The sequence below is a fragment of the Gossypium arboreum genome, chromosome 8 (assembly GCF_025698485.1).
Source record: "Gossypium arboreum isolate Shixiya-1 chromosome 8, ASM2569848v2, whole genome shotgun sequence".
NCBI lineage: Eukaryota > Viridiplantae > Streptophyta > Magnoliopsida > Malvales > Malvaceae > Gossypium > Gossypium arboreum.
This window is the reverse complement of record NC_069077.1, coordinates 129,667,464-129,689,901: the sequence shown is the minus strand read 5'-3', so window position 1 is coordinate 129,689,901 and position 22,438 is coordinate 129,667,464. Positions and strand designations below refer to the sequence as shown.

Genomic DNA, 22,438 nt, shown 5'->3' with positions numbered 1-22,438 from the left:
CAATCAAATTTAAACTTTAACCGAAATAAAAGAGTAACTTTAAGATTTAAAGTAAGAATATTAATAAATAATAAAAGATAAATAACTTATATAATAAATAATTAAAAAAGATAATTTTAAAAGCTTTACAAACACAACTTTATGCATATGTTTTTATTGAACTTTCATTTTATATATTTAGTATAAGATTATTTTATTGTAAATTTTATAATAATGTTGAGGATATTTATTTATTTTTTGGTTTAATGCGTGGGATGGTTTTTTCTTGTTTACTTTAGATTTGTTAAATGATAAAATTTTATTTGTAAAATTTGTTGATGAGTATTTTTATAATTAATTAATATTTTTATATTAGAAATTATTTAATCTAATTCATTTGATATATTTAAATATTTTATATATTATATATTTTTCTAAAATATCAAGAAATCCAAAACGGTATCTTGAAACAAATCAAGATGGGTACAATCGATGCGGTATTGACTACCTTGATATGTGTTTTAATTTAATTGATAGAGCTCAAAATAACATATAGGATCTCTGTGGACAACATAGAGTAGTAATTACACTTCCTTGTTATTACAAAGAATTGTAATTTCCTAAACATGTTTAGCTAACAAAATGTAATTGCATCGTAACTCCTTATGTTATGTTTAGTAACACAAATTGTAATTACTTAAGTTATACTTTTAAAAAATATTAATAAGATAAAAATAATTTCTAAATAAGTAAAAATATTAAAATCAAATTATCGTATGTATTATGTTAATCTAAAAGCGTAGTTGATAATATGATTACCAATAAAAATAACAAAAAAAATAAACATCATGTGCAATTTATCCAATTGCTTTAGTGCATATTTGTTGGGTTATTCCATCTTTAATATTTAATATATGTTCATTTTTATCATATGTTGGTCCTTGACTAAGTTCGTCATCATCTTAATTTGAATTTGCATAATTAAAATTATTAATATCTATTTTTTTCATGTATTCTTCAAAGTATGAATCATCTCAGTTCCACTTATAATTGAAGTTGTGAAATATGCAACAACTAGTCCAATCTAATCTTGTTTTTTATGCCATACTATTGAGTATGCCACGTATTTCAGTCAAATTTGAAAAATAATCTCCCAATTAATCTCTGTTTATTTGTTTCAATCGAACTTTGATTATTTTAGATTATTTTTTTATTATTTGACCTATGAAATTAACCTAGAAATAGGCTCTTTTACAACCTTAAAAAATGCACCCATTAAAATATTAGAACTCATAACACTTTTGTAGAATTTGTGTTTACGTTTTGAAGGTTCTTTGTTTTTGAGTTTCGAGGTTTAGTTTTTATCTTCATCTTTTGTATTTTCATTCTTTTGTCATTATAGTAAAATTATCTTTGCTCGTGATTTTTTTTATCCTTTTTGGAGGGACTTTTTCCATGTTAAATTTGTGTGTTCAATTTCTCAATTTCTTCCGTTATTTTTTACTTGTTCGTTGCTTAATCGGGTCGATCCTGTAACAGCCTAATTTTCAGTGGTATCGGGAATAGAGATTTGAGATCACTAAATCTGACGGGTGAGTTGAAAATTTAATAAATTAATACCTATGAGTCAAATGTGAATATAAAAACATTTTTGAATTAGTGAATTTGGTGATTTAAAAGAATTAATTAGGTAAATTGGGTCGAGAATGAGGTATCGAGACCTCGACTTCATAAATCGAGCCATAAATATTTTTAGAAATATTTATGGAGTGTTGGTGAGGTAGTAATAAAATTTAGTCAGAAAATTTTAACGTTTGGGTGGTTAATTAAATAAAAAGGACTAAATTGAAAAGGGTGTAAAAGTTGCTAAAAGGATTAAATAGCTCAATTTTCAAATGAGTAAGGACCTAAAGTGCAAATAAGCCCAAAGGAGATATTTTGGGCAGCAATAGCTGAGAAAAATCAGGAAATGGGTGAAATAAGGGCAAAATTGGAAAATTGACAAAATTGGCTAAATAAAAATGGGACTAAATTGGAATATCTAGAATTCTCTTCATTTCTCTTCATATTCATCAGCTGAAAAACAGCCATGGAGGAGGGTTCAAGCTGGTTTTCATACTCTAGCTTCATGTAAGTTTAATTCTTGCTTTCTCCTTGAAATTTTTATGTTTTTGGATTTTTACAATTGGGTCCAACTTACTATTTCATTAGTTTTTGATTCCATGTCTAATTTTTGAAGTTTTTATGGATTAGTGCTGGAAGTACATGATGATTTGGAATGGAATTAGAGCTTTAAATTGTTTATATTCTGATTTTATTGAAAGAATTGAATAGAAAGTGAATGTTTGGGACCTAATTATAAAAGAGTTTGAAGTTAGAGTTTTATGTGGAAATTATGAATTTCAATAGTTATGAAATAACTTATAATGTCTAGAAAAAGTATTAATTGAGAAAATTATCTTAATTGAGGGGTTAATTGAGCAAGGAGTGAATTGTATGGGGTGAAATGGAAATCAACATTTTGCACTAAAACTGTTTTGGGCAGCAGCAGTAGTTTAACTTTGAAAAATCACCAAAAATTTTAGAAATCAAATTAGAGGATGAATAAAATATGAAATTAAAGCTTATTGAGTCTAGTTTCTTATAAAAGAAATTATGTAAGCAATGGAGTTGTAAATCATGAGATACAATAACTTTTGTGAGATAAGGTCAGAATGATTTCGGGTTCCCCTATTCTGAATTTGGAAAATCATAAAAAATTAGATAAATATAATTAGAGGCTTAAATTTATATTTTTAGAATCCTGAATGAGTCTATTTTCAATAGAAATAAACGAGGACATTATTCGAATCCTGTACAAGAAGATAATTAATTTTTAGTGAAGAAGGGTCGGAACTGTCAGACAGCAAAACAGGGGAGACTTCAATGAATAAACTGTATTAATTGGCCCAACCAAAAATTATGAAATTTTTATGGTAAGAATACATATTAGTCTAGTTTCTTGGAAAATTTATGGATCTTAATTTGGAGTTCTGTAGCTCAAGATAAAAATAATTTAGTGACTATAACATGGATGGACAACTTGAATATTCACATAAGTAGATAGTGAAAATTATGGATAATGTTACCTACAAGTGTGTTGTTTATACTAAGGATGTGGATGAAGAGGAGGAGGAGGAAAATATACAAAAATATATGAATGACTCGTGTATAAATTGATCACATGCCCGATTATAATCGATAAGTGTTGGATTAGAAATGATATAATGTTTTATTTGGTATATTTATTATGAAATTATGATTATCGTTATAATATAAAAATTGAACTTGTGAGTTTATATGGCTAAATTTTAGTGATTATTTGTTAATTTTATGAATTTCATGATATGTTATTTCATATGTATTGATGATAAAATCGTGAATAATGTAAAAGCATGAAAATTGAATAAATGATCAAATTGAGCATTTCACTTCAGTGACAAGATGAATTGAAGGAAAAGACCATGGTTGGACTATGGCAACAAGTGATAAGTGATAGCTTCGGCTACACTTATCTGATCAAGGAAAAGTGAAAGTGAAAGTGATAAGTGATAGTTTCGGCTACACTTATCTGATCAATGACAAATGACAAGTGAAAAGTGGTAGCTTTAGCTACCTGATCAGTGAAAAGTGGTAGCTTTAACTACCTGATCAGTGAAAAGTGGTAGTTCAGGCTACTTGATCAGTGAAAAGTGGTAGCTCCGGCTACCTGATCAGTGAAAAATGGTAGCTCCGGCTACCTGATTAGTGAATAGTGGTAGCTTCGGCTACAAGTGACAAATGACAAGTGATTTCCGTATAAGACCATATTTGGGATATGGCATCTGTATAAGACCATATCTGGGATATGGCATCAGTGAGATATGTGATTTGTGTAAGACCATAGCTAGGCTATGGCATCGATATATGAATATGTGTAAGACCATAGCTGGGCTATGGCATCATTATGTGAAGATGTGTAAGACCATAGTTGAACTATGGCATCGAGAAAACGAAGTACTCAATTCCGTAAGACGTTCACTAATTTGACAAAATTTGGTAAGTGTTACATGGAATTATGCGATACAAGGAAGTACGAGTTGATAAGATACGAGTATAGAACTTGGTTGATAAATGAATTCATTTGTGATTATATAATTGTTCATTTTGAATGTACTGTCCATATGTATTGATAATTCAAATGTTTTAATGAATAAAATTCTGATATGGAATAAATTGAACACGAGACAAATAATTATGAAATTGAACTCGGAATTCATGAAAATGACGGTTATTGATATATGGAGACATGAGACATTGATATATGAATATGGAAAATGTTTGATAAATGTGTTTATTCATAGTTATAGAATTATATACCTCATGTGTACTATTTGCATAAAGATGATATTTCAAATACTTTGGTTATTTAAGCTTAAATATGAAATAGTCTGAAATCAAGATAAGTTGTTATGAAAATATATTTAGATTACAAAGATATGGCTGATATATGTTGTATGATTACATAACGTGAAATTGTGTATATATATATGAGAAATTGAATGAGAATTAAGCCCATACATGTTTTTTGTTATTTATATGAAGTGTACGACTGACAAGGGTGATGAAGTTATAAACAGAGAGTTACACGGGTTGAAAACACGAGCGTGTGACTCTCCAAAGTGTGAAAATTTTCTAAGTGTTGCAAAAGTTTCATATGTTTACGGTTTAGTCCCGAACCACCCTGAATGTATGTTTTGGGCCCTGTAGGCCCATATAAGGGACGTTAAACATATGTATGAAAGTTTTTAATTTAGAAAAAATTTTATGGCTGATTTTTTTTACATGATTGATCATATTAAGTTTGGTAATGCCTCGTACCCTATTCTAGGCTCAGAATATGGGTAGGGGGTGTTACAGATCCCCAACAAGTGATATCAAGAGCTAGTTCAATTTTCATGGATCAGCTTGTTCAAAGATGTCAACAACAAGGTTTGACATTGAGAAGTTTGACGGTGTCGAAAATTTTAATCTATGGCAAGTTCAGATGATGACAATTTTAGTTCAGACCGGCCTGGAAAAGGTCGTTACTGGGAAAAAGCCTAAGAGTCTAGATTAAACAGAATGAGAAGAGCTTGATGAAAAGGCCCTGTCTACAATCCAGTTGTGCCTCGTGAATAAGGTATTGCAGGAGGTATTGATAGAGAAAACTTCATCCGCCTTGTGGAATAAGTTAGAAACACTTTATGCGACTCAGTCTCTGGCTAATCATTTTGTGTTAAAACAACGTCTATTTACATTTCACATGAACGAATGTGAGCTTCTTAGAGATCACATTAGTTAATTTATTACTCTTTTGAATGATTTAAAGAATGTTAAGGTTAAGATTGATTATTAAGATCAGACTATGCTATTATTGTGCTCTTTACCCTTTTCGTACAAGTTTTTCAAGGAGACTCTAATTTATGATAGAGACAAACTCTTTTTTGAGGATATGAAGGGTCATTTGTTGAGTAAAGACAAACTCAACGATGATTTTGGCTCGGATAACAAAGCAGATAGACAAACTTCTATTTTGGTAGCGTAAAAAAAACAAGACAAAAGGTGCCGCTATTGTAAGAAGTTAGGTTATGTCAAAGCATATTATTATAAACTGCGAAATAAAAGGGCTGCTAAGAGTAACAAGAAAGATGTTGTAACACCCCGAAAATTTCTACAGTAATATATTATCCTTGATATAGTAAAATGAGGAAATAAAGTGAAAAGAAGAGGAAATTTGTGTTATGTCATTGGGAAGTATATTATGACATATTAATTCAAGAAAAGACTAAATTGTAAAAGTGACAAAAGTTTTGTTTCCCAAGAGTAAATATTTAAAATTTAAGGGGTTAAAGTGTAAATATAAAAAATTTGAAAGACCAATAGTGCAAATATTTTATGGGTGGAATGATCTAGAAACTAAGAAAAATGGATTAATTAGGACCAAATTGAATAGGTGAAGAATTATGAGGGACTAAATAACAATTTTACCAAATTAAGTGATGACTCAAGGATGGAATTTTAAAAGATCACAAAGGGAAATATGGTCAATTGGAAGATAGAGAAATCTAGAAAGTAATGATATGTTGATGATATTTTATAATTATTTAATTAGAAAAATATTATTTTATTAATATTTAATAAGATATTTATTATTATTTTATTATTTTATTTAGTATATATATATATGTGTGTGTGTGTGGAAAGAAAAAAAGAAGAGAGGGAACAATACCATCTATTTCCATGCATCCCACGTTAGAAGGAAAAGAGAAGAAGAAACTTTCCTTTCTTTACAATTTAATCTTTTCACAAAAAATTCACCATTTCACCTAGAAATCAAAAGAATTTCCATAACTACCAAGAGAGAAAAATGTTAAGGAGACTAAGGGGAGTTAGAATATCAAGTTGGATTCAAGAAACAGAAGCTGGAGGAGAGAGAAAAATCAAGTTAAAGATTGAAATCAATAGGACAAGGTAAGAACTTTAAGATTTCAATATATTTTAAGTAGAGTTTCTCAGGTAAGGTAATATCAAAGCATGAAAATGATGTTAAGGTAGAGTTTTCTTATATAAGGTTCTATGTTCTTGATATATTAGTGAAGGGAAATAAGAGAAAATGATGGGAAATATGGTAGAGAATGGAAATAAGGGTGTTATAAACTTGGTAATCAATATGTTGCACTAAAACAGTCTTAAACAGCAGCAGTAGTCAAATTTTGAAAAATCACCAAAAATTGTGAAAATTGAATTAGAGGTTGAATAAAATATAAAATTAAAGTTTACTGAGTCTAGTTTTTCATAGAAGAAACAATTTAAGCAATGAAATTGTAAATTTTGAGATATAATAAATTTTATGAGACAGGGTTAGAATGATTTCGGGTTCCCCTATTCTGACTTTGGAAAATCATAAAAAATTGGAGAAAAATAATTATGGGCTTAAATTTATATGTTTAGAATCCTGAATGAGTCTATTTTCAAGAGAAATAAACGGGAACATCATTTGAATCCTGTACGAGGAGATAATTAATTTTTAGTAAAGAGCAAAACTATCAGACAACAGAATAGATGTGACTTTAAAGAATAAACTGTACTTATTGGCTAAACCAAAAATTCTAAAAATTTTATGGTAAGAAGATATGTAAGTATAGCTTTAGGGAAAATTAACGGATCTTAATTTAGAGTTTTGTAGTTCAAGATATAAATAATTTAGTGACTATGACTCAAATAGACAGTTTTGAATATACATATAAGTAAATAGTAAAATTATTGATAATGTTATTTATAGCATGTGATATAAATTAAGGATGTGGAATCGAGAGGAGGAGGAGGAAAATATTTATGAATATTCAACTAGCATGACTAATTTGTATGTTTTAGGTTCAGGGACTAAATTGAATAAAAGTAAAACTTTATGGGTAATTTTGTAAAAATGTTGGAAATGACCATTTTGTATGAAATGGATTATATTATTATTTAAAACTGTAAGAATTTTATTTTCTGAGCCTATGGATGAAATCGTCATTAATTAAAAGTTTAGGGGCAAAATGATAATTTTGTTTAGAGCATTAATTGAATGTATTAGAACATAAAATAAATGAAAACAATTATCAAATTTATTTATAAAGATCCGGATGACTCAAATACGAGACTTGAACGTGGAAAAGAAAAGTTATCAGATTAATGAAATTATAAACATGAACAAGCAACGAGGTAAGTTTATGTATCTTGAATTGTATTTTTTTTTAAATGCCAGATGAAATAAAATGTCTAATAAATAAATTGGTAACTCCAGTAATGCTCCGTAACTCTATTCCAATGACAGATTTAGGTTAGGGGCGTTATAGATGTAGTGGTGCTAATTTGGTTCAACGAAAGCGGTGATGATTTCTTATTAGTGTCAATGGGCGGTACCTCCGAGCTTACGTCTGAGTGGATTTTAGATTCGGGATGTTCTTTCCACATGTGTCTCTATAGGGAATGGTTCTCCACATACAGTTTCGTTGAACGTGGATTTGTGCACATGAGAAACAATTCATCCAGTAAGGTAAGTGATATTGGTAATTTTAAAATTATGATACACGATGGGAAGATTACGACACTCTCAGATGTCAGGTATGTACCTGATTTACGAAAGAATCTCATTTCCTTGAGTATTTTAGACTCAAAAGGCTGTAGAATCAACATCGAGTCGAGCGACATTAATGTGTCTCGTGGGACTCTCATTTTGTTAAAAGGTAAAAAGATCGATAGTCTTTATATTCTGGAAGATTCTACAATGACTGGTGAAACCGGACGTCCCTCGTTTGTTACAGAGTCAAAATCAACTCGTTTGGAACAAAGAAAACTTGGTCATAGAAGGAAAAAAGGTATAGCCATTTCGTTGAAGAGAGGTTCTCTTTTAGATGCAGATTTTGAAAAGTTAAGATGCTTTGTTCGTGAAAATCAAACCCGTGTTAGTTTTGATTTGGCAGTGCAAAAGTCAAAGGCTGGAAGTCTTTTACCTTTTAATCATAGATTAGACTCAGTTAATTCCCTACATAGTTCAAGATAGGCCCGTGGTAGGCTTGGCAAAGATGACGTTGTGGAAAAACGAGTCAAGGTGGATATTTGTTGAGTATGCCATGTGTTTTTGTCAAATTTAAAAGATAACCTCCCAATTAAACTCTGTTTATTTGTTTTAGTTGAACTCTGATTAGTCTAGATTATTATTTTTTATTTGACCTATAAATTTAGCCTATAAATAGGCTCTTTTACAACCTTAGAAAATACACCCATTAAAATATTATGACTCATACCACTTTTGGAGAATTTTGTGTTTACGTTTTGAGGGTTCTTTGTTTTCGGGTTTCGAGGTTTAGTTTTTATCTTTATCTTTTGTGCTATTCGTTCTTTTTGTCATTATAGTAAAATTATCTTTGCCCGTGGTTTTTTTATCCTCTTTGGTAGGGTTTTTCCACGTTAAATTTGTATGTTCAATTTCTTAGTTTCTTTCGCTATTTTTTTACTTGTTCGTTGTTTAATTGAGTCGATCCCCAACACATACCAAGGTGATGTTGTTAATATGAGAAATATCAAATGTCATCTTAACCACATTTTGAAGCCTTAAATATCTCAAATTAAAGAGTTCATGAGCTATCTATGGTGCTTGTATCTAGCATCACTCTTTCAAATGGTATCATACCTCACGATATGGTGCAAGAAAATCTTTTTTATTTGCATAATTAGCATCAACCGTAAAACATTTGGGTTCACAATCCAAATAGTCTCTAGCTTTAATTATAAAAACTTATATAAGCTTGGTTTGGAGAAAGACTTATGCTAAGTTTTATCCCTTTTATATTACATAAATTAAGTAAAACCAATATAAAATTTATAATGTATAACCTTTATAAAAAAAGTTTTTGTAAGTTATTGAAAACTTTCATAATACTTCCTATAAATAATATAATTTTTCCTTAACTTTAGAAAATTATTTTTATAAATAAGTTATGATAAAAAATTATAATATTGTTTTATGAATAAGTATATTATTTTATAATATAGTATGGACACATAAAAAGTCATAGGCACATAAATAGTCTATATTTCTTAGCTATGACTTTTATAAATAAATATTTTATAACACTTTTATAACATTAAAATATTTTTATAATAAAATTTTTGGCTGTAACTTTAGATTTTTTAGGATTTAAATAATATATATTTGTTATATCTTTATAAAATATAAAAATATTTTCATAATATATTTTTAGGATTTATAATATAAGAAATTTTAGACATAACTATCCAAACACTTATATATATTCATGCTTATAGTATAATTTTTTTGAAGACGAACCGGTCATTTATTGTTGTTAGCAAAAGAAGTGACTTATAACCAGAAAAGAAATCAAAACCCAACAAAATTCAGCCTAAAAAACCACAATAAAGACCCAACCTAGAAAAGAGCTCCACACCATCCCCAAGGGCATTTAGAAAATGAAAAACCAGCAGTTCTTTAGAAACAAAAATGTCTCTTTTCAATAATGGAAGTTAAAGAGACTTTCTTTGTAACAACCCATTTTTAGTGAAATCAAAATAGTGGTTTCGAGACCACAAATTCGAGCCGGAAAAAAATTTATTTTAATATTATAGCATGATTTGTATTATGATAGGATTGTTACATGAAAATTCTGATAAGAAAATTTTATCGATTATGTGCTTAATTATAGAAAGGACCAAATTGCATAGAATGAAAAAGTTGAATTCTAAGTAGATAGAAGGATTAAATAGCCATGGAATTCAAAATTTGATGTCCTTATATGGTAATTAGACCATTAAAGAAAAGTTAGTAGATATTTTTGGTGATTCATCCATGGAAAATTACAAAAAGGCTAAGGACTAAATTGGAAATTGAATTAATTAAAAGATGATAATAAAAAAATATCATCTTATTTTCATCATCTCCCCAAAAATTTGCATGGAAACCCTAGAAGAGAGAGGAGAAACTAATCAAGCTTAATTAGGTATGTTTTCTTGTCTCGTTTTTAGTAATTTTTATATTTTTGAGATCGAGATAGTCTAATCTATCTATTTTGGGGATTAATTTAAAAAGTTATCTAACTAACAAAGTTTTTCCATGGATGAATATGCTGAAAATTTGAAACTTAAGGTAGAAAATGAAAGGTTGTTGATAGATAAACAACTTTTACAAAGTGAATTTTGATGAAACTATGATTTAAGGACTAAATTGTAAAGATGTGAAAGTTGAAGAAAAATTCTAAATTTTATGGAATACATGTGCTGTAAATGTTATACTAAAATTTCGGTTAGGCTTGGAATAAGGATTAAATTGCATGAATTTCATTTTCTGAGTCTAGGGATGAAATTGGAATTTATGAAAAGTTTAGGGGCAAAATGATAATTTTTCCTAGGGTGTAAATTGAATCCAATTGAATATGAAATATGATAAATTGATGATTAAATTCATTTATATAGATATGGAAAACTCAAATTTGAAGCTAGATCGAGGAAAAGAAAAAGTTCCAGATTAGTAGAATTTCTTGTACGAACGACTATTAAGGTAAGTTCGTGTAACTGAATTGTATTATTTATATGATTGTATTAAATGTATTATGTGATTGTACGAATTATAAATTTTTAAAGTATGAAATAAATTATATGCCCGACATAACTTGAATAAATGTCAAGTTCTTTTTGAATAATGAAATTCGATGGATATATGTAATTTCCCATATTGAATGTGAATCTGCATATGTTGCAAGCAGGATTTAGCTCAGACGAGTAATCCTGATATAGCCTTCTCGAGCATCATGTTATATAGTTCCTGCGAGCATCCCAATGGGTAGTGATTTTGCATGTGTTGCGCACTACAACTCTATATGAACGTCCTATTACATGATTTGATCGGCTGTGATCCAGCATATAATGCGGACACAAACACAGCTTTACGTGAGTGTCCTGATATAAGCTATTATGGGCTTTCTGACATGGCTCGCTTGGACTCCCTGTTACCTTATCCGGTGCTCCTTAATATTAACTCTTCAGAGTTATCTGTTAAGCTCTATGAGCTCCCTGAGTAAAACTCTCATGAGTTTCCTGATTATTCTAGATAAGTGTCCTGTTACATGGCTCTTTTGAGCATCCTGATATGTGGCTCGAGAGTGTGCTTTTTGATTACGTGTCCTAATGGGTACCCCTGGTTATGAATTGACGGTTTATAGTTTTGTACACCTTGAGTATCCATCGAAATTTCAATAATTCAATGGATAAATCCCTAAAATGAGAAATTATAAGATTAAATGAATTATATTTCGAATGATCCCGAAATACCTGAAAGTTTGTAACATGATAAGCTCATCTATACTTACTTGATGTATATGTGAATATTGTGACTAATTTGCTTAATTGAGTGTATGTAATTAGGCAAATTTTCCAAATTGATGGAAAGCATGTTATTGTATGCTTATTATAATGAATGTGATTGGTAAATTTATTTTCTGTTATACGAACTTACTAAGCATTAAATGCTTACTAGATTTTATTTTCTCTATTTATAGTGCTCGGAAGCTCGTAAAGGTTGGAGGTTGGTCGGAGCAACATCACACTATCCATCATCTTGTTTTGGTATAAAAAGTAATCTTATTTTGATATAATGGCATGTATAGGTTATCTTGGCCAATGTTGGCATGAAAATAGTTGTTGTAACTTAGCCATTGGAATGGCTAATAGTGGTTTGTTTTGGCAAATTTTAATAGGGTTATATATATATCATATCATGTTTAACTTATATGTATGTGGTTTGATTTGATTGAATTATGTTAAATAAATGTGTTTATAAAAAAATAAGGATATAAACATGAATACATGTAATGATATATCATATTAGATGATAGAATTTGCTTGATTTATATGACTTGAAATGGTTGGCAAATATATTGTTGTAGGTTAATGGCAAATTTGGGTGAGAAATAAAGCTAGGAAATGACTTTATTTTGTCCACACGGGTAAACACGTGTGTGACACACGGCCTAGCATATAGGCATGTAGTTTGGTCGTGTGTCCCCTGCATTTTAAATTTGAGAAACAAAATGCTCAGAATATGGCACACGGGCAGATACACGGGCGTGTGTCTCAGCTGTGTGTGACACACGACCTAGAACACGGTGTGTGGCTGGCTGTGTAGCACAAGTCAAAGAGTTACATGGGGTTGGACACGGCCTGTGGCACGGGCGTGTCCTATGGTCACACGGGCGTATATGCCTTGCATATAAGAATTTTTTTTTAAATTTTGTGAAAAATATTCTGAGATCCTGATTTAGTCCCGATTAGTTTCTAATGTTTAAATTGGGCCTTAAGGGTCCATTCAAGGGATAATATGATGATTTCCGGATATGAATAGTAAATGACATAAATTATCTGTAAAATTTCTATAAATTCTAGTAATACTCTATAACCCTGTTCTGGTAACGGATACGGGTTAGGCTTGTTACATTCTTCATTAACCTTTCTCTTTTCCCCTTCGAACAACCCCAGATCTGGTTACCGATTACCATTTCCTTGTTGTTCCGTCTTCTCTGACCACCAATTATCTCTTTCCACCACTTCCATCACTGACGAAGGCATTATATCAGTCAGATAAATAGTTCATCCTCCTCTTATGCCTTCTATAGGTAGTTAATGACTTGTTTTATTTGCCTTTCTGTCGATATACCTAAACATGCATTCCTCAAATCCTTGATTGGCTCATTTTGCATCTTCAATGTAAGCACTTATCACAAAATCATCTTGTCATTGTGTCTGTAGTTTCCTAGTCATTATGAGGTTTTCTCTTTCAACAACCACTTTCTTGAACCCAAGATCCAGATCCATTTAGACTCTTTGAAGGCAGAATAATGCTTTAGTTGCAAAAAGGATAGGTATATGGTAGTTTATTATCAATATTAAACCCATAATCTTACCTTCTGAAACTCATCCCACTAACCCCGAACAAGATTTATTCAAAATGCCTAGAAAAGATGCATAAAAATTTATCTTAACAAAAGGTGGCTCTGGTGGTCTCCATCTCTCTAATTGAATCCATCTTTCTAGGTAAAAGAACATTGATCTCATCAATATCTTGTACATACGATGTGATAAAATGTACAGTTCTTGTGTTTGGTCGATGTCTCCTTTCATGCACCTGTCTGTTTCTGTTCCCCCAAATAGCCCAGATTGCACATGTTATTTCCCTGCATTTATCCTTAGAATGCATAGAGAACAACCAGTCTATCCATTGTCTAAATCCCTCATTCGACTTATCTTGAGGCCATTGTATTTTTAACTTACTCTATATTTCCTTGATAGATGTGTAATATCGAAACACATGTTTAAGGTCTCCTTTCCATCAGAACATCGGGGGCATGCTACCTAATCCCTTAATATTCTTTTTTGTAGGTTATTATAAGTGGGAATATATTTTTTGTAGATTCTCTAGGATGTAATTTTTATTTTTTTCAGTAGCTCAATCTGCCATAGCCTCTTGTAAAACTGTCTAGATGTAATTTGGTAGAGATTAGGCGAGATATTACTAGACTCCTGTAAAAGCACCTTGTATCCACTTCTCACAGTGTACTCCCCTGTCGCTTCTCCTCTCCTCACTTTCCTATCATCATGAGAATGGCAAGAAAGATGGATGTTCAAGACTTTTGTGGCCTCTTCATCATACATAATACTGGTAATCAAATCTTCTTTCCACTCCCTCAGATTTTGATCAATTAGTTTAGAAACCATGCTTGGGTTTTGATATATTGGATTTCTTTGAAGCTTGTAGTTTTCTAAACTTGGCACCCATTCATCGTTCTATATCTATATACTGGTTCTCGTTCCCACCCTCCAACACATGCCTGATTGAAGCAATACTTTCACTACGCAAACACTCTTCTAGGTAAAAAAGGTTTGTTTCTAAACTCAAATTCATGAAATTAGAATCCGGGTAATATTTTTCTTTCAAAGTGGGGGCTAATAACGAATTTGGATAACATGACAAACACCACCCTTGCTTCGCTAATAACGCAATATTAAATTTGGCTAAACTCCTAAAACCCAAACCACCATTGCTTTGTTAATAACGCAATATTAAATAATTATCTATGTAATTACTCTAATCTCATTCTCTAAGAATTGAAAAGTGTAATTGGGGTGACCTAATTACACCCAATTTAGTGGGACCCATCAATTACAATGATTACCTAAACATGTCGTAATTGGGGTGACCTAATTACACCCAATTTGGTGAGACCCATCAATTACAATGATTACCTAAACATGTCACTCTTATGTAATTACAAGCAATTATATTTAAATTCAATTATTATGTGGCTCTCCAAACACTACCATATTATTTTCTTATATTTTGAAGGATTTGGGTTTGAACTCATTAGTAGTGGTAATACAATCGATCTATTATAACAAAGATGGCGTTAGAGGGCTAGAAGTAGTCTTAACTCTCTTAAAATGAAAAAATTATTTTAACTTCCAAAAATAATGTTTTTTAATTTAATCCTTTAAAATTATAAAACTAAACTTAATAAAATTTAATTAAGTTCTATAAAAATATGTAATTTAATTCATAAAAAATCTAATAGTTAACATTTATTTGATAAATTTAATTCATTAGAATTTGTAATTTACTTAATATAATAGCATAAAAACTGGGAAAATATTATTTAATAAAAATATAATGTGTTTAGTGAACAAACTTCGTAATGTAATATGATTGCTTGCAATGATGCAAATGGAGGGATCCCACCTAAGTTTGGTTAGATAAGCTTTGATTCTTTTAATGCCTTAAAAAACAGTTTAAAGCAATTTTCAGACAATCTTCAACTTTAAACTCAATGACTTTGACTCTTTCTAATTTTATTTTGTTGTGAAATAAAAACAAATTGCCTAATATCTAAAAAAAAGATGTTAAATAAATCTAACCTATAAATATTAACATTAAGAAAGAAACAATCACATTACTATTTACTTGATAAGCCCAAATCCATCCCAAGGTTGAGGGGCCTAAATGATTCGGCGTTCTTAAAGCTTGGACCCAGCCTAGTGTATATGCCGAAACGATCAACTTTGGTTCAGCAACTTAGCATTTATCCTCTGTCATGTGTCACTCTGGTTCGCATCTGGTAGCTAGATATGGAGCCCGACTACCACCCGCACCACCCCTTGTCAACTCGACCTCCAAATGTCACCTTCACTATCTAAAACCTGTAACACTTAATTCAACTCGAATGCCATCTCTTAAACCTTCCACAGTTACTGCTTTTTCTCACGAATTCCACACAAAAGAAATGAGCCAGGGACAGCCCATAAAGCCCCAAGCCGACCGACTTTCCAACCAGGAAGGTATCAAGTATGGTGATGTTTTTGATGTTACAAGCGGATTGGCATCTAAAACTATTGCACCACGAGATGTAGCTATTATGCTCGAGGCAGAGACTGAAGTGCTGAGAAAGCCACTGGACAGCTAATGCTGTCATGTATTCCGCAGCTACTGCCAACCTAAGAGTCGGTGTTGTTGGTCCCGATGAGAGCAACGAAATGGTCGAAAGAGAAGACGTAGCTGTATCTAAATCAACAGATGCCCAAGGGAAACTTGTTGTCAACGAAGCTATTGCTGACCATGTAATTTCATATCCATTTTCAGACAAGCTGTTATAATTATATTTAAAACCTAATGGATTGATTTTTTTTTTCTGGAGCAGATGGTATGTGAGTGTCAGTATAATCCATATGATTTGCGAGGCATTACCCTTTCTCCATCTCCATCTCCATCTCCATCTCCATCTCCATCTCCAACGATAATAAATGTTCAATGGACAGCTCCATCTCTGTCCCCGGCTGCGGCTCCCACCACGGGTGATGTTGTTGATCAAAGTGGCATCGCCATTAGAGAAGCTTTGGAGGCAACAATCCTCTCTGTTGGTGACAAACCGGTTGAACAAGGTGATGCCGCTACAATACGAGTGGCTAAAGCGAGGGCTGCTAGCAGCAGGAACTCAACATAGTGGTCTTGGCACTAGAGCTCAAGCTGCTGCCACTTTCAACGACCGTACGACTTATTGTCATAATAAGATCACTATATCAGATATTTCATCGATAAGTTTAAAGATCAATCACGAGGTCATTTGGTTGGATTGTTTGTTATTATTAATTAATTTTCAAAAACTATTATTTTTTGAATTTTCTTCGAGATGTGTACAAGATCTATGGAAAAGCTGCCTACGGTTAAAACGGTGAAAAATGAAGATGCAGAAGAGATGAGAGGGGCGAAGAAAAGAAACAAAGCTGACGTGATAGCCACGGCTGGAGGAGTGGTGGATACCATGGCGACAGCTGCGAAGTTAAACAGGGACATTCATACGCCTTGATGCTTGTCTTACATATTTATATATTATATGGTAGACTTTTTTAAGGACCACAACCGAATCTTTATCGTCCGAGTTTTATTAGCGTAAGACTCCATCTGGGTTGTACGGTGGCTCGTGTAGCTGTCTTCAACTTTCTGTATCGAAGCCGTTTTACCTGTGAATCTTCCTACCTTGATTAAATTAGAAATTGAGCCTTCAATTAAATTGTGAAAAAGAAACTCATTTTCATCATCACATTCACAGTAAGAGTGCTATTAAATCTAATAATATTTATAAGTTGAATAAAAACATGGCAAAAAATAAATAAAGTCTGTAGTTTAAAAGGAAAGAAAAAGAAAACATCATCATCAACTCCACTTCTTACTCCACTTTTGTTCAACAAATTTGCCAAAGAGGTAGTGAAGTTGGTTGGCTACCAGATCATTATTTTAAGGCTTTGGCTTGTGGAATTGAGTAATTACCTTCTCTTGAGATGCTATTTCAACATTAAAGTAGATAAAAGGTTATGAGTTCCTGGTTGATTGCCAACTGGAGTAGGCACCTACTTCCTTAAAATTAACTCCATATGTAGGCAGGCTTCCTAAATTAATTACATATTACATTATTAATTTTAGAGTTTTTTTTAAAATGAATCTAAAAAATCAAATAAGGAAAGGGAAAACTCTCTTACCATGCTTGATGATCTCTTGATAAAACAATATTTGACCTATTAAGCATACACAAATTGATTAAAAACCAAGTTAATGTATTTATTTTTCAAAATATAATTTCTTTTACCATTTAATGAAATGATAAGGAATGAGGTTCTCTCATACCCATACCTACAATATAATACTGCCATTGTGTCGATTGATTATTCACAATGAAATGATATTCATACAACCGCGAACCGCCAAAGCCTAACGAGCCAAGTACTTCCGCACTATCTTCTTTATATGCCATTTGTCAAAGTGGTTCCACAGCTCTCTTCACCACGCTGACACCTGTAATCCCAGGACTCCACTGTCACCATGGTTGTTTGCTGCACCGAACCAATGACTTCGTCCTTAAAGCACCCTATGTGATTCCGTCAGCAGCCACAGTGCTCAATTGCTTCCCTTTCTCACTTCTCACTAGTCAGTTCAACACGCATTACGCTAAATATCCGATCAACAAAACTATGAGCCAGCAACAACCATAACGGCTTAAGCCCGACCATTCTCATGATCAAGAGCCTATTAAGTATAGTGACGTTTTTAATGTCACCGGTGAACTCGCTTCGAAACCTATTGCACCACAAGATGCGGCCGCCATGTAGTCGGCTGAGACCAGGGTCCTTGGACAAACGTGGAAAAGTGGTCCCACAGCTGTCATGGAATCTACAACTGTAGCCAACGAGAGGGCAGCCTCGTTCGCCACGATCGAGCAAACATTACCGGATATGAAGGTGTCACCGTAACTAAGACCAACACAGGTGGTGAAGCTTGGATCACGGAAGCCGTTGAGGGACATGAATAAAATCATTATAAAATAACTTTAATGAGTTACGTTAAGCTTTAATTCTAATGTTGTTTTGATGAGAAAAAGGTTGTTGGGCAATACATTCAACCTGAAGTTCCGGCGGTGAACAATCCAACGGTTACTCCTGACCCAATAACAGTCGGAGAGGCTTTGGAGATGGCGGCCTTATCTACTGCTGATAAAGCAGTGGAGTAGAGCGACATGGCTGCAATTCAAGTAGCTGAAAGGAGAGCTACTGGCATTAATGAGACGTTGCCGGGTAGAGTAGCCGCTGAAGCCCAGTGTGTAGCCACTCGGAATGCTCGAACCATGCAGTTTGAAGATAAAACCACCCTGTCCGACGTTTTATATGTAATAATCTTACACCTAAAGCAAATTAATCATAAAAATATTGTGATGATCTTTTTTGTTAACAAGATTTGGAAAATTGGTGTAGGATGTAACTACGATGTTGCCTAGGGACAAGGCAGTGACCCCTGAAGATGCAGACAAGGTGGTAGCCGCGGAGCTGAGAAATAATCCATACATGAGTACCCCACCAGGGGGAGTGACTGCTTCCATGACTGCTGCCAGGCATAATGAGAACTCCACTACTTAAATCTTTGGAGGTATATATCCTACTTGTGTGTTGGTTAGTTGTTTATTTGAAGCCAAGTTATGTTTGGTGTACAAGCTTTTCTAATTTTGGTTGTGGTTTCGAGTAGTATGGTGATATATATACAGTTGGTTTTGAAATATATGCATACATATTTCCTGCTTTCAATGAATGCTCATGTTTCTTTATTGGGATGGGACCTGTCATTAGTATTTTCCCAAGGGGGCAAAAACAGTAAGCCTCCAAGTGTGATGCATAATCAATCATGGTATGGAAAGAGAAAACTGAAAGCATTCTACCAAAAGCAAAAAGAGAAATGGTGGATGGTATTAGTGTTGGCCCAAGCAATAGACTTCACATAAAATAGTTAGCCCTGGTTAGAGTCTCTAATCCATTTGGGGACTTACGACCCCTTGAGATGTGTAAAGCAAACATCGTTTCTGAACTTGGTTTTTTTGGTCGATTCCTGAATTTGGTAATGCAAAGCCTAACTGTGGCACGAAGGAGATTAATTCGATTATTTTCAATAACTCTTAAACTATGTTCAAGATTAAATCTTTTCTCAAGCAATTAAAATTAAAATTCCAAGTTAGATTATTTATCAATATATGGTCCATTGGCACATGAATGAAATACAGAGCCAATAATCAGTCTCATCAGTTTTAAGATTATTTTCTCGACTGTATAGCTAATCGAAATAGCGTTCCCCAATAGAAACCTGGATCTGAAATATATATGTATATATATATGATTCAATTATTTTGCAGTACCATGTTGGTTGGCAGCACAGTAAACATGTGGGAAGTTCCATAGACTGACCACGTTTGGGGTGGGTTATGGGCTCAGGCCTCATACTTTAGAGACCGCTCCAAGCAGGACAATTTCAACAGCTCAGCTACAAGATCTGAACCTTAGGATCCATTCATCTCTCTGGATTGTCACTGTACCAAACACATCACAAATCTTCTCTCTTTTTTTTATAGCTCAATGGTTAATGGCATATTTTGTAGGTATATCTACTCTGGTCTTTTCTTACATATAATTCATTAGAATTTGATATCAAACCGACGCACATGATTCTAGCCAAAGTTTGGCAATATTGTTGTTGCTTTGAATTTAGTCTTGCTATTGTAATATTGATTTTTGAGTTTTTATTTTCTTCTTAATTGTGAAGAAAACACAGAGAGAAACTAAATAAAGCAGGCGGGTAGTATAGGCGACGACATGCGAGAGGCAGTTTTTGAGATTCATTGGAATTCAGGCAAAGAGATTGCAGAAAGAAATAGTTTGGTCATTTTGACGTTGATTTCTCGAGCTGTCTTTTCGTATCTCGCAATGCGTTAGTGGTCACACTGTTGCAATAATGTCGTTTCTTTCAAACAAAAAATTTGGTGTCCAGTGCTTCTATTGGAGTCCGGTGGAGTTAAGTTGGGTTATTTATAAGACTCCATTTTCGGACTTTACCTCTAAACCCAACATCACATTAAAAAAAAAAAAAAATCAATAGTTTTAATATATGAGTAGCACTTCCTTTCGCAATTTATTATTATTATTATTGTTATAAAAAATTATTTTAAAAAGTTTATAAATGATGATTGAATTATTCGAAAGTTTTCATTTAAATTATTGGGTTATATTAAAGTTATTGTTGTATGATTTTTTCTGTTTGTATCGCCTACAACAATAGAAAGTTTTCGTTTTCATTCTCTTTTATAATTCAATTTTTTCATGAAACAACTTTAAATGTTACAAATTTATGAATTAAAATTGAAACAACTTTCTGCTCTAATCTATGTGAATAAAATAAAATAAAATAAAATAAAGAAAAAATAAAATAACACACAAATTTTACGTGGAAACCCTTTTGGGGAAAAAAATCACGGACAGAGGAGAAGAAAATTCACTATGTCGAAAATTTAAATCAATACAAGAGGAATATACTATGTCTATTTATAGGCTTGTAAAGTCATATTCTAGTAGGATTGAAACACTTTATCCTTATCAATATAAAATAGATGGAGTTTAATAAGGTTTAAAAAACCTTATTCTAAAATAAAATAAAAGAAGTCTAGTTCTATATGGATTTTACTTTTATTTTATTTTCCATCGTATTTTATTTAAATAAGAATTTGGGTCACTTAATTCTAACAATCTCCACCTTGACACAAATTCTCAATGAACAAGTTCTTCATCGCGAACTTTCAATAAACAAGTTCTCCACCTCTTCCATAAAACCCCTTAAGGGTTTAACTTCAACAATGAGCACCAACCAAGTCTAAGCAATGCTCAAACTTGGTTATAGGAAGTGACTTAGTCATCATATCTGCAGGATTTTCATGAGTACTAATTTTGCTCACAACAATATCACCACGAGCAATAATATCACAAACAAAATGATACCGAACATCAATGTGTTATGTTCTCTCATGAAACATTTGATCTTTTGTAAGAAAGATGGCACTGATCGTCACAAAATATCGTGGCTGATTTGAAGGTCTTCATTAAGTTCACTAAAGAGTCCCTTCAACCAAACAGCTTCTTTACAAGCCTCAGTAATCGCCATATACTCAGCTTCAGTGGTAGACAAAGCGACTGTAGTTTGCAAAGTGGCTTTCCAACCGATTGCACAACCTCCGATTGTAAAGACATAACTGTGAGAGATCTTCTTCTATCAAGGTCTCCAAGAAAATCAAGATCAACATACCCAATGACTCCATCTCTAGTTCTTCCAAACTGTAAGCAAACATCAAGAGTACTCGTAAGTATCTTAAAATCCATCGAACTACTTTCCAGTGTTCTTTACCAGGATTCGCCATGTATCTGCTAACTGCACTGACTGCATATGATAAATCTGGACATGAACAAACCATAGCATACATGAAAGATCCTATTGCACTAGAGTATGGAACATGTGACATGTACTCAATCTCATCATCTAATTGTGGAGACAAAACTGATGAAAGTCTGAAATGAGCTGCTAAAGGAGTATTGACAGGCTTAGCACTCTGCATATTGAACCTGCAAAGAGCTTTCTCAATGTACCCCTTCTGACTTAGGTACAATTTACTTGATTTTCTATCTCTAAGAATCTCCATACCAAGTATCTTCTTTGCTGGTCCTAAATCTTTCATCTCAAATTCTTCACTTAGTTGGGCTTTGACCTTTCTTATCTCTATTTTATCTTTTGTTGCTATCAACATGTCATCAACATAAAGAAGTAGATACACAAAAGAACCATCACTGTTTTTCTTAAAGTAGACACAATTGTCAAAACTATTTCTTTTGAAATCATGAGAAGTCATAAAGGAATCAAACCTCTTGGACCACTGTCTCTGGATCGTTTCAAACCGTAAAGGGACTTTTTCAAAGAAGCAAACATAGTCCTCTTTTTCGAGAT

General features: G+C 32.4%; 2 protein-coding genes and 2 long non-coding RNA genes across 7 annotated transcripts; 3 read left to right on the top strand and 1 right to left on the bottom strand.

Annotated features, from left to right (window-relative positions):
- Positions 1-2,023: 2,023 nt before the first annotated feature.
- On the top strand, positions 2,024-12,393 carry LOC128296425 (uncharacterized). Its single transcript, XR_008287045.1, has 2 exons — positions 2,024-2,109; positions 12,096-12,393. It is a non-coding gene; the product is annotated as an uncharacterized LOC128296425 (long non-coding RNA).
- Positions 12,394-16,105: 3,712 nt separating this feature from the next.
- Positions 16,106-17,133, top strand: LOC108469309 (uncharacterized). Its single transcript, XM_053018387.1, has 2 exons — positions 16,106-16,200; positions 16,281-17,133. The coding sequence occupies exons 1-2, from the start codon at positions 16,117-16,119 to the stop codon at positions 16,581-16,583; spliced, it is 387 nt and encodes a 128-aa protein (XP_052874347.1). The 5' UTR covers positions 16,106-16,116; the 3' UTR covers positions 16,584-17,133.
- Positions 17,134-17,444: 311 nt separating this feature from the next.
- On the bottom strand, positions 17,445-18,031 carry LOC128279431 (uncharacterized). The gene is made up of 3 exons (XR_008269582.1): positions 17,768-18,031; positions 17,617-17,652; positions 17,445-17,526 (listed from the first exon to the last, which is right to left on the bottom strand). It is a non-coding gene; the product is annotated as an uncharacterized LOC128279431 (long non-coding RNA).
- LOC108469530 (late embryogenesis abundant protein D-34) lies at positions 18,018-20,552 on the top strand. 4 transcript variants are annotated; one of them, XR_001869124.2, is made up of 4 exons: positions 18,163-18,797; positions 18,883-19,054; positions 19,809-20,051; positions 20,216-20,552. XR_001869124.2 is itself a non-coding variant. In XM_017770403.2 (3 exons), exons 1-2 carry the CDS (start codon positions 18,648-18,650, stop codon positions 19,042-19,044), a joined length of 312 nt encoding a protein of 103 aa, XP_017625892.1. In that variant the 5' UTR covers positions 18,163-18,647; the 3' UTR covers positions 19,045-19,054; positions 19,809-20,177. The 4 variants fall into 4 exon arrangements, 2 of the variants coding, with proteins under 2 accessions (XP_017625893.1, XP_017625892.1); XR_001869123.2 differs by lacking the exon at positions 20,216-20,552 and having other exon boundaries at positions 18,163-18,399; positions 18,513-18,797; positions 19,809-20,177; XM_017770403.2 differs by lacking the exon at positions 20,216-20,552 and having other exon boundaries at positions 19,809-20,177.
- Positions 20,553-22,438: the final 1,886 nt, after the last annotated feature.

Excerpts from the sequence above, each read along its gene's own strand:
- LOC108469309 (XM_053018387.1), top strand. The coding sequence starts at position 16,117 with ATGGTCGAAAGAGAAGACGTAGCTGTATCTAAATCAACAGATGCCCAA. Across the intron at positions 16,201-16,280 it reads ACGAAGCTATTGCTGACCAT|ATGGTATGTGAGTGTCAGTA; the intron begins GTAATTTCATAT and ends TTTCTGGAGCAG.
- LOC108469530 (XM_017770403.2), top strand. The coding sequence starts at position 18,648 with ATGGCTGCAATTCAAGTAGCTGAAAGGAGAGCTACTGGCATTAATGAG. Across the intron at positions 18,798-18,882 it reads CCCTGTCCGACGTTTTATAT|GATGTAACTACGATGTTGCC; the intron begins GTAATAATCTTA and ends AAATTGGTGTAG.